Raw genomic sequence first — 14,580 nt, forward strand, 5'->3', positions numbered from 1 at the left:
ATAATAATAATAAAATCCTGAAACAAAATCACATGGTGTATCACTACTTAGGCTGAATTCACCTCTTAGTATGGATGCCAATTAACTCAGGAAAAGAAATGTCCAGCAGTTTCTTCTCAGTTTCATCAAGAAAACTAACCCCCTTCCAGTTTATTGCAACAATAAAATGGTTCCTGTTTATACTAGGTCCTGCAAAAAGACGTAAATGATGGTTGAGATACATAAACATGACTAGGTACACAACAGTTAAAATAAAGATTGGATATAGTAGTGGTCTATCTTACCAGAGAACTTGGATGCTTCAAATAACTTTGAAAACAACAGAGGCCACTGCAGCCATGAGTAATCCACCACTGTCGCCTTTACTTCTGGTACTGGAGTCTTACTTGTCACATACTGTGCCTTTAACACATAAACATATATTGGAAGACCACCTAATACTTGTTATGTTATGTTTGTAGGAAGTCGCTAACTATTCCTCTAAGAAAGCATTTCATGCAGTGCTCCAATTAACTCAGTGACATAAGGCAGGAAAGTCTGTGTGAGAGTTGTACAAGGGGTTAAGCAGGCATAGAGTAAGTTCCATTCTAGCTAAAATGTTTTTGTTAGTTTTGGACAGCATAGGGACTTTTTATTATTATTTTTGTATCTGTGTAAGAGAGTTCTTCTCACTACCTGTCTAATTGATGGGTGTAAGGGTGAGCAAGTAACACTTATCTGATAGGTGTCTGACAAATCCAGAAGTGTAGAAAAATACCCTTGATAAAGGCACATGCTCTAGTACAATGAAAAAGGTTTAGAATCTCTGTCACGGTTTTATTTCTGGCCCCATAAAGAAGATTTCCCTTCAGTTCATGTCCAGATGGCATGTGTCAGACAGAACTAGAAGTGAGGGTAAATCTCTCTGAGGTTCTAACCTCTCCCTACTCTGTCTAAAGCAAAGTTGTACTTAAAACAAATAAGCACATTTTAAGTTATACAAATAATAAAAGATGAGTGATTAGAATACAGAAATTGGGAAGAAAGTTGAGATAATAAAATTAAGTATTCTACACAGCATCTTTTTACATATAGAAGTGACAGCTGCAGGCATATAAATGCCTAGGATAGACAATGGGTATGGACACCAAAATTGGATAATTTTTTGTCAAGACTCAATAATAATTTTACCTTTTTGTTAGTTTATCATATGAATGGAGTTGCTGTTTCCCACAGTTGTGTTGTTTAATCAAAAACTAGCTGATTTCTTTGGGAGGTCAGGAGCTTCCTTTCATCCTATTTTCTCTTTTTTCCACTTTGCTTTAGCAAAGAAGGTATGAAAAAGATGCCTGTTTGTAAATATGTCTTACAGCCACATCCCTATTGTAGATTAATATTTGCAGTATTCTTTTTTTAATACTGTATTTATACTAGGTGTTATTTTATCTAGCATACATTCATCATTTTACAGGCAGCATCGAAAGACACTTGGAGACTTGAGAGGTAACGGTCACTGTGTCCCTAGATATCACCTGAGCCTAAGTGGCCTTGCTACCAGGAGAAGAGGTTTACATGGTTCTTCAGGGGTAGCCCTTGCCACAAGAAAATACTGTAGATGACAGCTCTCTGAAATTTCTAAAATACACTTACCCACTTGACAATGTGAACACTGTGAACAGTCCACATTTTCCTTACCTCCATTAGGAAAACTCAGACTTTGCATATGAAACACATGGTGTAGTGAGAGGGTGCCGAGAGTGAACAGCATGGAGTAGACGGTGTTGTGAACTTTATTAGGCAAAAGTTGCATGGGGTTGAAGGTAAAGGTGTAAAGGATGAAAAAATTAAAGCCTAGGTTGGATAGAGTAAGGCGCAAGGTGATATTGGCAAAGTGGGGCTAAAGGTTTTGTGAGCAGAAGATGGAACAATAAGAGTGTATTAAGTGAGAGTGGGATGAAAATGATACACTGATCCTGGAAAAGCAATAACCAACCCTTTATTGATATGCTTTTCATGTGCTCCTTAAGTTTGATACTCACCTTTAGGTTTTTGCTTACATACATTTTAACTTGTTGGATTGTGGGCATAAACATCACTACTAACATAATATACCATATATGAATGTTTGTCAAAGCAGTTCTTGCCAAGATTATTACCTTAGCATGCTCATCTTTCAACAAATTTGCCCAGTGAGTTCCTTTTGTGGGCAGTTGCTTTGATGGTATGCAGTCTTTCATAGCACTTTGTATGAACTCATCCTTCAAGATCTCACCATATTTAATATAGTAGTGTTTAGACAACAGTTCTGCCATGTCATCTTCCTGCAAGAGAAAGATGAGTTTATATACAGTGACAATATCATGGTACCACAATTAAATACCTACACTATGCAGTAGGCCAGAAGGCCATAAGGCAAAAGGAAACAATTGTGAAAAAAGCAGAAAAATACAGAAAGGGGGTAGATACAAACTAACCACCTGACATACCTGCTTTAACCATAAAAATGAAGTACGGCTCATTCAAAGTTAAGTTCTTCATGTGTGCTGGTATCCAGAGTGAATATGCAGAGTGAATATTCTGAACACCTCTCCCCTGCTCAGCAGAGAGAGATGCTACATTGATATTATTCTTTTTTTCTAATATTTTATAAATGCCCCTTTGGGCACAAAGCGACATGCAAAATCTATAAAGATATTTCCCATTCATAAGCATGGACAATATATGATGACTGGATCATTCCAGAAAAGAGCTAAATGGTTCTAAAAATTAGTGCCAAACTCTATCCAATGGAAAAAGAGTTTACTAAAAAGTGGTCTGTTCCGGCAGTTGGCCTTGCTGTCTCAGTCTTAAACAAACATCCCACTATACCAATCGAAAATGTTGCTCCATTCAATATTTTGCAGATAGGAAGTTTGAGATGCTCCCAAGGGCTCTCTTTACATTCGCTCTCTTTAAACACTTTGCTGTTGTTTCGATTTCTGTCTGTCAAACGGCAGTGAACTTGACTAAAGTTATGAACAACCTGTATTCCAGACTGAAGCCTTAACTGGGCAATTACAGAAATTACCTTTCTGCCTCACACACATGCCCTTTGATGCAGATGTCTTTTTTGGGAGGCTCTTGACAAATTCATAAAAGATGTCACAGATAGGAAGGTTCTACTTCCATGATGAAAGATTCCAATTCCCCTTCCTTAGGAGGCCTCTACCTTTTCAAAACACATAGCACCTAATCACTCTATCCAGGTTTTAACTTCAAAACCTAATTTCAGCTACTTCTTTCTTGTACACAACAGCCCACCAAGTCTTCCACAAAACCCTCTTCCCAATGAAGGGGTGCTCTGACTGAGTAGGGGACATTTGTTACAATTTCCCTCTCTAGATTACAGATATCCCACAACTGTGAGTTTAATCAGTGGCTTTAAAGGGGTACAAAATAGAGTTCAAAACTTTACGCCCTCAGCGTTCTCTTCTGTTAAATCAAACAAAAACGGTCTAAGGTCAATCAGCTTTGCTGAATCATCTCTTGTCATAGGGAGTGTGTTGTGCTATCATCCCTATAGGACAGTTTCAAATTATTCTATTCAAACCTGTTCATGGTATCAAAGCCCAGTGAAGGTATTTGTTCTATTCTGGACCTAAAATCTCTCAACAAATCCCTTCAAATTTCAAAATTTTGCATGGAATTCGGAAGGTCGGTCATTGCCTCTCAGAGAAAAGGGGAATACCTGGTGTCCGTAGATATCCAAGATTCCTAACTGCATATTCCCATTCATCCTTCTCATAAGGATTTGCTGTGCTCTGTAGAGGCAAACAATCATTTCTAGTTTGCCGCACTGCCTTATTATTTATGCTCTGCCCCCAAAGTATTCATAAAGGTCCTAGCACCTTTTCTTGTCCTTCTCAAATCTCAGAGCATCCAGGCCAATTTCATTTGAGAGCTCTCCAAAATACCCTTTGTTTGACCTGGAAAAATGCTCCTTATCATGATAGACCCATACTCCTGTCCAGCCAAGCAAGAAATTCCCTAACTTGTTGGATATTCAGCTCAGCCTTAACAATAGGGAAGTCTTTCCTTCTTTATCACTGGAAAGTGATAACAATAGATATCAGTCTCTCAGGTTGAGGAGGAGTATTCCTGTTCCTCACAGTCCAGGGAACCTGGTCACCGGAGGGATCCGAGCTCCTCACCAACAACCTAGAGGTCAGAGCAATAAGAATGGCTGTACCACCCCACACACGCACACTTCTGCAAAGACACCCAATCAGGGTGCAGTCAGATAAGGCCATGACCTAGACCAACCATCAAGTGAGCACCAGGAGTCAGGCAGCCTTGCAGCAAGCAACCCAAATATTCTCATGGATGAAGACTCACTTCATGAAGACTCACTTCCAGTGATCTTTGCAGTCCACATCCCAAGAGTGGAAAACTAGACAGAGGTTTGCCTCAGCCACCACCGCCTGGATCAAGGAGAATTGGCCCTTCACCCAGATATCCTCAACCTGATCTGTCAGAAATAGGGGACTTAGGATGTGAGCATCCTGGGCTCCAGATTCAACAATACATTAGCTCTATAGCCAGTACCAAGGAACCCCCTAGCACTGGCATTGGATGCCTTGATAATCCCTTGGTCAAAGTTCAGGGTAAGCTTCCTACCTCATTAGCTCCACAAGATAGAGCAAGAGAAGACAATTGTGATTTTCATTGCACCAAACTGGGCCAGAATAACTTAGTACACAGACATACTCAGACTAGCAGGAGATGACCCCTGGCATTTTTCCAACAGGCCTGAAGAGTCTCTGATTCTGTAATTTCTACCTTACTAAAAGCAAGAAAAGCCACTTCCAGAAATATCTACTATCATACTTAGAAATCCTTCTTTGCATGTTATGAACATAATCACTTCAGTCCCAGTGATTACTATGTGGGTCACATTCTGGCCTTCCTACAATTAGGTCATGATCAGATATTTGCCTTAAGCACACTGCAAGCACAGGTTTTGGCCTTGTTCATTCTTTTTCAAAAACCCCTGGCTTTGATTTTCCTTGTCAAAACCTTAATTCAAAGTGTATCTTGCATCAAGGTCCCTTTGCAGCACTCTGTACCTCCTTGGGATCTCATCTTGGTTCTCTCTGCCATGAAAAAACACCATTTGAACCCATCAGGGATATACTGTACCCTTAGATGATCTCTCCTGCAAAGTGGCCTTTTTGGTCGCTGTCACATCAGTTAGATATGTTCCTCATTCTTTACAATGGCAATGTACACCCAAGACTATCTTTTTGTCCTAAGGTGCTATCAGTCTTCCACCTCAATTAAGTCCTCCAACCATCCTTATGCCCTGCTCCAAAGCACCCAAATACATTTCTCTCCATTGCCTGAATGTAGTCAGAGCCAAAAGAGTCTACTTCAAAGCAAATTGGGTCTGCTGACCCTTGTTGGTATTGGGCCTGCGTCCTGTACTGTATGATTAGCATAAGATACATTTTGATTTACCTGTAAATTACATATCTTTGAGTACAGTACAGGACACAGGCCACCCTCCCTTATATTCCTTGGTTAATCTGCATTGCTACAAAACTGAGGAATCATGGAGATGGGCAGAGTTATTATTATTATTATACAGGATTTATAAAGCGCCAACAGTTTCCACAGCGTTTACAAAATGAAGGTAGACATTACAGTTACAATACAATTTGGTACAAGAGGAAACAGAGGGCCCTGCTCGTTAGAGCTTACAATCTAGGAGGAGAGGTTGAATGATACAAAAGGTAATAGCTGTGGGGGATGAGCAGATGGAGGAAACAAATGGCAGTTTACTAGGTAGAAGCAGGATAGGCTTCTTTAAAGAGAAAGGTTTACAGGGATCGTCTAAAGGTGGATAGATTAGGAGACAGTCAAACAGATTGGGGTAGGGAGTGCCATAGGATGGGGGGAGCTCGGGCGAATTCCTGGAGATGAGCATTGGAGGAGGTGACACAGGAACTAGAGAGCAGAAGGTCTTGGGATGATCGAAGAGAGCGGTTTGGTTGATATTTTGAGACCAGGTTGGTGATGTAGCTGGGGGCAGAGTTGTGGATAGCTTTTTAAGTTGTTATTAGTATTTTTAATTTTATTCGTTGGTGTGAGTGGAAGCCAGTGGAGGGATTGGCAGAGAGGGGTAGCAGACACTGAACGGTTGGTAAGGTGGATGAGCCTGGCGGCAGTATTCATGATGGACTGGAGGGGGGATAGCCTATGTAAAGGTAAGCCAATGAGGAGGGAGTTGCAGTAGTTGAGGCGAGAGATGACCAGGGAGTGAATTAGGAGCTTTGTGGTATCATTGGTTAAAAAGGAGCGTATTCTGGAGATATTTGTGAAATTTGTGTCGCGCTCCACTAGTAACTAATTTATATTAATTATTAAGTAAGTGTATTATTATTCTTATGTGACCAAATCTCTTAATAAAAACCATATATATCATATCGTGATCCTCCAAAGAAACATATACTAACTTTTAAAATTACCGTGAACCATTAATGATTGTGCAATCTCAAAGCAACAAAAATTATATAATTAAAATATATAAATATATATATTTGAAAAAAAAAATTATATATATATATATATATATATATATATTTTTTTTTTAATTATATAATTTTTGTTGCTTTGAGATTGCACAAGAATTAATGGTTCACGGTAATATTAAAAATTAGTAAATGTTTCTTTGGAGGATCACGATATGATATATATGGTTATTATTTAAGAGATTTGGTCACATAAGGATATTAATACACATACTTAATAATTAATATTAATTGATTACTAGTGGAGCGTGACACAAATTCCACAAATATTTGACTTTAGGTACACAATAATATGGCTATGTGTATGGTGTAAGTGACCCACACATTTAAATTTCAATTCTAATATTTATTGTTTTTTTGTAAATTTATTTTGTAATACACCATAGTAGCTCACAGCACTACAATTATAGTATTCTGGAGATGTTGCAGAGGTTGAGGCGGCATGATTTGGACAAGGATTGGATGTGGGCCAGAAAGGATAGTTCAGAATTCAGGGTTACCCCTAGCACCCTGGCATGCAGGGATGGGATCCTGACCAAGAAATCAGGGGAAGAGGCATGCGGGGGAGGAAATATTATGAGCTCAGTTTTGGATAGATTGAGTTTTAGGAAGTGGTGTGACATCCAGTTTGATATGTCTGTCAGTAAATCGGTGATACGTGAGGAAACTGATGGGGTGAGCGGAGGAGTAGAGAGATAGATTTGTGTGTTATCAGCATAGAAATAGTATTGGAAACCATGGGAAGATATCAGCTGACCCAAGGAAGAAGTGTAGATCGGGAATAGGAGAGGTCCAAGGACAGAGTTATAACTTATAAGGCAGGGATGTGTCCTTAAAGGCTTGCCAGTGTCCAATTACCTGAAGGTACAAGTTTATGTAACCCAGGGTCTATGAATACTCAGCCTGTAACCTGTACTGTACTCCAAGATATGGAATTTATGGGTAAGTCAAAATTCCATTCATTTTTGATGGAGTAAGGGAGGGTTATAACTTTGTCATTTGTGTTTCTTTTGTCACCTGTGTACCATTTGGTAGATTTCCCTTCACTTCCTGTCCCATAGCCAAAACAGAAAGTGAGAAGACAACTCTTCACATTGTTACAATGGTCACCGAAACTAGAGTCCTCATTGGAAGATTTCTCTTCTATTCTTGTTTTGGTGACAGCCCAAAATTCAGAAATTACTTTTACTATTACTCTTTGTGATAACAGTAAACAGGACAAAAAGAGAACATGAATTTTCCTAACAAAGACACAGACATCAATAAAAGTCTGACAGGTGTTCTCATCCCTTGCTACTCTATCCATAACTGAAAAAAAAGTTTTGCCTTTAGTTATACCTAAAATACCTAATAAAATTCTGTGTGTAATAGATTTTTGTCCTGTGTTATATTAAATCATCCCATGACTCCACATCTAACTACCCACCTAATGCTACACCATGTTGTAATTTTAGGCTGAAATAAGCTTAGTGACAAATACTGTAACTCCCAAAAGTGCCTTTTTTATTACTCAAACGTACATTTTTCAATGTAAAGAGGAAAAGATTGCCGCTACTCCCAACCAGCCCTGGTGAATAAATGATAATCCCTTTTTCAATGTAGTTTGATATCCCAGATCATTGTTTAAATGGGAAGAGACCTCCTAATTATGGTTTTTAATCTACCAAAAAATGTTACTCTCAGTCACTTCCTTGCTCTTGTCCATGTTGCAGTCATTATGAAGCCATTTATACAAAAATTGGAAATTAAGTGCAGAGATGTCTCCACTTGAGTCCCCCAGATACATTATATGAAATTAGTGATTTAGCTTAACTGCATTCGTACAAAAGCTGAAATATAGTTTTTAGTTGGACAAATAATACATATTTTTCAGTGTTTTCATTAGTACATGATACACAATTTTTTTTTTTCATGAAATAAAAACTGTTTATCAGAGCTTACCTTCTCACAGCGATATTCTCCAAAACACAGACCACGTATGACCTGGTTATAGATTAATTCAGTGCTAATGGGATCCTCTGAAGAGTTATGCCATGGTGTGAAAATCTCCTTACGAAAAAAGAGTCGCCAAGGTGCGTGTTTCTCTTGTTCGCCCTTTTCTCTGGCTAGCTGTTCACACTGAGAGACACCATCCATCAGGTGCTCTGATCCATTTCCCAGTGACCACACCTGAAACACAGGGAAAGGTCAAAGAAAAATATAACCAACATCTCAGTGTGGAAATCAAAATAACTCCCACTTAGCACACATTTGTGCTACATTCCATAAAACCAAAACAAACTACTATACAATGAAATAAAGATATGGCTAAAAACCACAGAAGGCAATCAGAAAACTGAGGCAGATAATATCAATTCCATCTTATCTCCTCTTAATAAACATTGAAAATGATTTTAACATTTTGTGATGGTGCTGCCTATGCTTAGTTTAAGCTGTGCATTAAATCAGTCTTTTAAATTCCAGCACTGGTGTGGGGTTAGTATGAGGGTCACAGGGGACACTACAGTTACAGTCAGGGTTACAGGGATGGTAAGTGTTAAACTGATCAAAGTAAACGTGCAGCCATCAATCTGAAATTTCGTACTCATTTTAAAAGGCACTGCACTACAATTTAACTCCATATGGCAGTCACAATGTATGCAGGTCTTGATGCATTTAGTGAGACAGTTTCTGTAGCATTGTTACCTATAGAGGTAATCTACATTTGCTGCAGCATTGCAAACCTTAAAGCACAACTCCAGGCACCATTTTTTTTACAGTTTCAGTCTTTGCCTTTTTTGTTTAAGTGAATTAATTATGTTGTGACCCTCCTGCAAGCTCATTTAACCTACTCCTCATACCCTACCTTATTAGTAACAGTCCTGTTGTACCTCAGTGTTCCTCTGAGCACTCACCATCATCCGCAAGGTTTGTGTTACACTATCTCTGCATTGCCATTCACAGCCTGTGATGACAACATAATATAGGCAGATTTAGAGCAAAAGGATAAATAGAGACTAAAACTGTGGAAAAAGCATGATGCCTGCAGCTGGGCTTTAACTATTAGAAAGCTTACTAGATGCTAAAATAAACAAGTCATATTTGTCTCAATGAGTGCATTTATCTGTAATATTATATCATGAACTAGATGCATCCCAGCAGAGGAACAAATATTTAACTTTAAATTTCTTATTTCTTAAATCAATCTTTAGTAGTTTCAGCACATAATATATATGATACTAAAGCTTTTAAAGCACCTTATCATAAATTGATATATAAACCGAGAATCCGAATGTGTCCACCAGCTTTAGCTTCTGGGATATGCTCCTGCAGACCTCCTTGGCATTGGTTGCAGAATCTGCTTTGATGGTTACAGTTTCTCCATTCATGATTTTGATAGATATTTCTAGGGATGTTGCTCCCTTCATTTGCTGTTTAAGACAAAAATATGATGGATAGGGATTTACCATAAGCCACCAATATAAGGATGACAATATTGAGTATCTGCCTCTTCAGTTTTAGCCCTAATTCATATCAGAAGAAACTGAAAAAGATACAATGTAATTACAGGAACACTGGGGGGGTCTTTACACATGTTCACATTGATAAAGGGAGTAGGATACCTTTGACCCTTATAAGAAACTGCAAGTATAATAATACAGTGTGCATGCTCACAGATTAACTACTGTAAGGGCTCATGCATACTGCTGCTCCTAAATGGACGCTTTTGGGGCTTTTTGGCATTTTTTGCATAAGCCGCTGAACACACCTCAAAAAAAGTCTGTGTCCATGCACACATAGGCTTTTACCAGAGTTTAGGAGCAGCAGAATTTAGAGGCAGTAACATGCTCCTCTCCTGAACACAGAAAAATCACATTCAAGAGAGGAGAGTTTTGGCAGAAAAATTAGGTAAAAACATGAGCAAATGCATCTAAACGCACGTTAATGCTATGCGCATTTAGCAATTAAGCATTAATTAATTTCACTGTCCAAATATTATTCTGGCCAAATAAATAAATTAACGATCAAGCACTTGATGCAGCTTAACGTGGTACATGTGTTTCCAAGCGTCAAACATTTTTCTGCTGCCAGAAGAAAAACGTATAGGGAGTTGGTTAAGAGCGTCCAGTGTTCATGAACCCTAAGGCTAAGTTTACCCAAGCGTCAAAAGCAGGCGTTTCAACTGCATTTCTGAAGCCTCGTGGATACCAGCCCAGTCTCTGTGTCAATTATGTGCATTGCAGTAGACAGTGTTCTTCACATGTTCATATTTCCGTTGCACCAAAATGTATCCAACATCTAGTATTCAGCTGGCTTTACTGCTCCCAAAATGCCTCCATTTATGTCAATTTAAATGCACTGCAGATGCCTCACAAATGCTACTATGTTGTTTACAGTGCATTTCAGATACATTTACAAAGCATTACTAACCAAGATGATAGTACAGGAATCCTTAAAATAGAAAACCACCAACACGTCAATAACACATCTTAATGTAATCGTTAGTTAATGGGTGTCCATGGTATCTAAGACTGCAAAGCACATCTAAAGAAGCCCTAAAGGGGAGAGGGGGTGGTACTTTGGTTCTTATCTAGTCAATTTTTTCCCATTGTCTTTTCACTCAATCATAACCAGCTAGACTAGGCCAACCTAATAGAGATTTTAGGAGCCTCAGTTTCAGCCATACCTTACCAAAAACAGCACATAATCTTGGCACAGACCATATGAAACTGCCTGACTTGCTACAGGAGACCATCAGAAACTTTGAACATGCCACTGGTGTTGCCGGTGATTGGAGGCATGTTGCAGGAGACAGTCAGCAACTGAGGACGCGTTACAAGAGACTGCTAGATATCATTGGCATTACAGACTATTTACAAATCATTAGTTTCATATACAGGTATGTGAACCCTTTAGTCACATTAAAAAATACTGTCACTCCAGTTGGTGTTTGCTACAAGATTCATGTTAAAAGAACAAGAAAAAACACAAAAAGGAGAAAAAGAAATAGACTGGTAATGAAAAAGTAAGGCAGCGTGGAAGAAATAAATCATATCAAAGTAGGCAACAGCATACCTAACATTTTGTCTTCACTGGCCTGATGGCCTGAGTTCTGTTTTTGGGCATGCAGGTGCAATGAAATGGTGCAGCAATTCTGCCAGTGCAGGTACTGTAGTATAGTGTTGTCAGGATCCATTGCGGCGCGCGGCTCTGCGCAGGCACAGTGTGCCAATTTGCACTAGCGTGTGGGCACTAGGTCCTGGGCGGCCGCGACAGCGGCGGCACTCGCACATGCGCACTCGGGATTGCGGGCGCGCGCCTGGCACCAATGACAGTGCAGGGCGCGCTATTTAAATCCGCTCTGCACTGACACTGGTTGCCATATGGTCTATCTACCTGTTCCTGCTTCTGTGTACCCGTTATTTGATTTCTGCCGACCCTGCCTGATCCTGACCGTGCTGTCTTCTCCTGCCCTGACCCCTGGCCTGTTTGACTTCTCTTTGGATACCCCCATTGGATCTGACCTCCTGTTACTGACCCGGCGAGTGACCCGACTATTCTGTGCCTGCTGCCTTGTACCGCGCTGTCCCCACCGTTACCGACCCGGCCTGTCTGACCACACTTCTGTTTAGCCATCCATCCGTCCTGCACGGACCCATCCGCCTCTTCACGTCAGGCTCTCCTCCAGAATATACCTCTGGTGGATCCCTCTACCACGGGTGGGTGTACTCAGGGGCCGCGACCTGGTCTCTGTCTGCTCCAAGTCCATCCCCACCATCAGGGGCCCTGGTGAACAAGCAGACTGGGACTTAGACTCCGCACTCTGGGGAATCCTATTCCGTTGGTTGCTAGAGGTACCACCAGGCGGTGCATTACAGAACCATACGGCCATGACTGAGCATTACAAGAGGGGTACACGCATCTCAAGAACCGCCTCCAAACATTAGGCTCACCAGCCGCCACGTCCCAGAACCCGGTTACTCCTTCTGCGGCCGGAGAACCTTCAGAACCTCCAGCCAGAGCAGTGGTCTCGTTACCCCCACCGAAACCCCGCGTACCATTACCGGAACGTTTTAACGGGGATCGAGGGAAATTCCGGGCCTTTCGTAACGCATGCCAGCTCTACTTTAGTCTGCAACCGCGGACATTCTCCTCCAAGGCTGTGAAGGTGGGGTTCATTGTCTCGTTACTACAAGATGAGCCCCAGGGCTGGGCTCACCGATTAATGGAGACCCACGACCCTCATCTGGAGACAGTAACGGATTTCTTCGATGCAATGGCCGTTTTATATGATGATCCGCAGCGGGCAGCTTCAGCCGAAACGGCCTTGTATTCACTCAGACAGGGTCGCCGGGCAGCGGAGGAATATGCGTCAGAGTTCAGATGTTGGATGGGTGACACACAATGGAACGATGCTGCTCTATGCCACCAATTCCGCATGGGCTTATCCGAGTCCCTTAAGGACGAGTTAGCTAGAGTGGGCCTACCCGACTCTTTAGAGAATCTCATCGCTCTGGCCATACAGATTGACCGCAGACTGCGGGAACGCAGATTGGAGAGGTCCAGCCAGGGTCAGACACCGACATGGGTACTCTCTTGGGCTCCGTTCCAGTCCGTACCAGTGGAAAGCCAGAATCCGGAGTCTGATGATGTACCAGAACCCATGCAGCTCGGATTGGCACGTCCATCACTGTCAGCCGAGGAACGCCAGAGACGACGGGTGAACAACCTTTGTCTCTATTGCGGGGAAGCAGGTCATGTGGTACGTACGTGTCCAGCAAAAATGAGTAAGTGTACTGCTGTTTTTTCCACTGTGTCCTCTAATCAGTGTAACCATTCAAACTACCTAGCCATACCCGTTTCTTTCCAGCTTCCAGGAAGAACCGTGTCAGCGGCAGCAATCGTTGATTCTGGGGCGTGTAGTTGTTTTGTGGACATAGACCTTGCAACCCAACAGAAGATTCCCCTCCAGACCAGGGAATGTGGGTTAAACATCTTCCTAGCTGATGGGTCATGCATTAAATCAGGGTTAGTGGACTGGGAGACCCCACCTATCTGCACTACGGTGGCTGGCCACCATCGGGAGTTCCTCCGTCTGGATGCCATTGCATCTCCTCTGTTTCCAATCATTTCGGGGCAAAGGCTGTAACCATTGACGAACAAGAGGAATTTGAGGTAGAAGCAATCTTGGATTGCAGGAAGAGAGGTGGCCAGACACAATTCCTGATTAAATGGAAGGGTTATGGTCCTGAGGAGAACTCATGGGAACCAGCCCAAAATGATCATGCCCCCAGACTTGTCCGGGAGTTTTATTGCAACCACCCACGGAGGAGAGATCAGTTGGGCATCCGGAGGTTGCCCGTAGGGGGGGGGCAATGTTAGGATCCATCGCGACGTGCGGCTCTGCGCAGGTGCAGTGTGCCGATTCACACTAGTGTGCGGGCACTAGGTTCTGGGCGCCTGCGACGGCACTCGCGCATGTGCACTCGGGATCGCGGGCGTGCACCTAGCACCAATGACAGTGCAGGGCGCGCTATTTAAATCCGCTCTGCACTGACACTGGTTGCCGTATGGTCTATCTACCTGTTCCTGCTTCTGTGTACCCGTTATTTGATTGCTGCCGACCCTGCCTGATCCTCACCGTGCTGTCTTCTCCTGCCCTGACCCCTGGCCTGTTTGACTTCTCTTTGGATACCCCCATTGGATCTGACCTCCTGTTACTGACCCAGCGAGTGACCCGACTATTCTGTGCCTGCTGCCTTATACAGCGCTGTCCCCACCGTTACCGACCCAGCCTGTCTGACCAAGCTTCTGTTCAGCCATCCATCCGTCCGTTCTGCACGGACCCATCTGCCTCTTCACGTCAGGCTCTCCTCCAGAATATACCTCTGGCGGATCCCTCTACCATGGGTGGGTGTACTCAGGGGCCGCGACCTGGTCTCTGTCTGCTCCAAGTCCATCCCCACCATCAGGGGCCCTGGTGAACAAGCAGACTGGGACTTAGACTCCGCACTCTGGGGAATCCTATTCTGTGGGTTGCTAGAGGTACCGC

General features: G+C 42.1%; 1 protein-coding gene across 1 annotated transcript in view; it reads right to left on the minus strand.

Moving 5' to 3' along the window:
* The window catches only part of MYO7B (myosin VIIB), a 211,668-nt gene that overhangs the window by 44,878 nt on the left and 152,210 nt on the right, over positions 1 to 14,580 (minus strand). The window contains exons 29-33 of the mRNA XM_089665566.1: positions 9,785 to 9,958; positions 8,490 to 8,717; positions 2,136 to 2,300; positions 285 to 402; positions 63 to 189 (exon numbers count right to left, since the gene is read on the minus strand). Of these exons, the coding sequence (XP_089521692.1) occupies positions 63 to 189; positions 285 to 402; positions 2,136 to 2,300; positions 8,490 to 8,717; positions 9,785 to 9,958 (812 nt within the window). The remainder of the gene's footprint in view (positions 1 to 62; positions 190 to 284; positions 403 to 2,135; positions 2,301 to 8,489; positions 8,718 to 9,784; positions 9,959 to 14,580) is intronic.

Source organism: Staurois parvus, unplaced genomic scaffold, assembly GCF_062004578.1.
Source record: "Staurois parvus isolate SC_StPar_1 unplaced genomic scaffold, SC_StPar_1.0 ptg000049l, whole genome shotgun sequence".
In the NCBI taxonomy this organism is placed as follows: Eukaryota; Metazoa; Chordata; class Amphibia; order Anura; family Ranidae; genus Staurois; species Staurois parvus.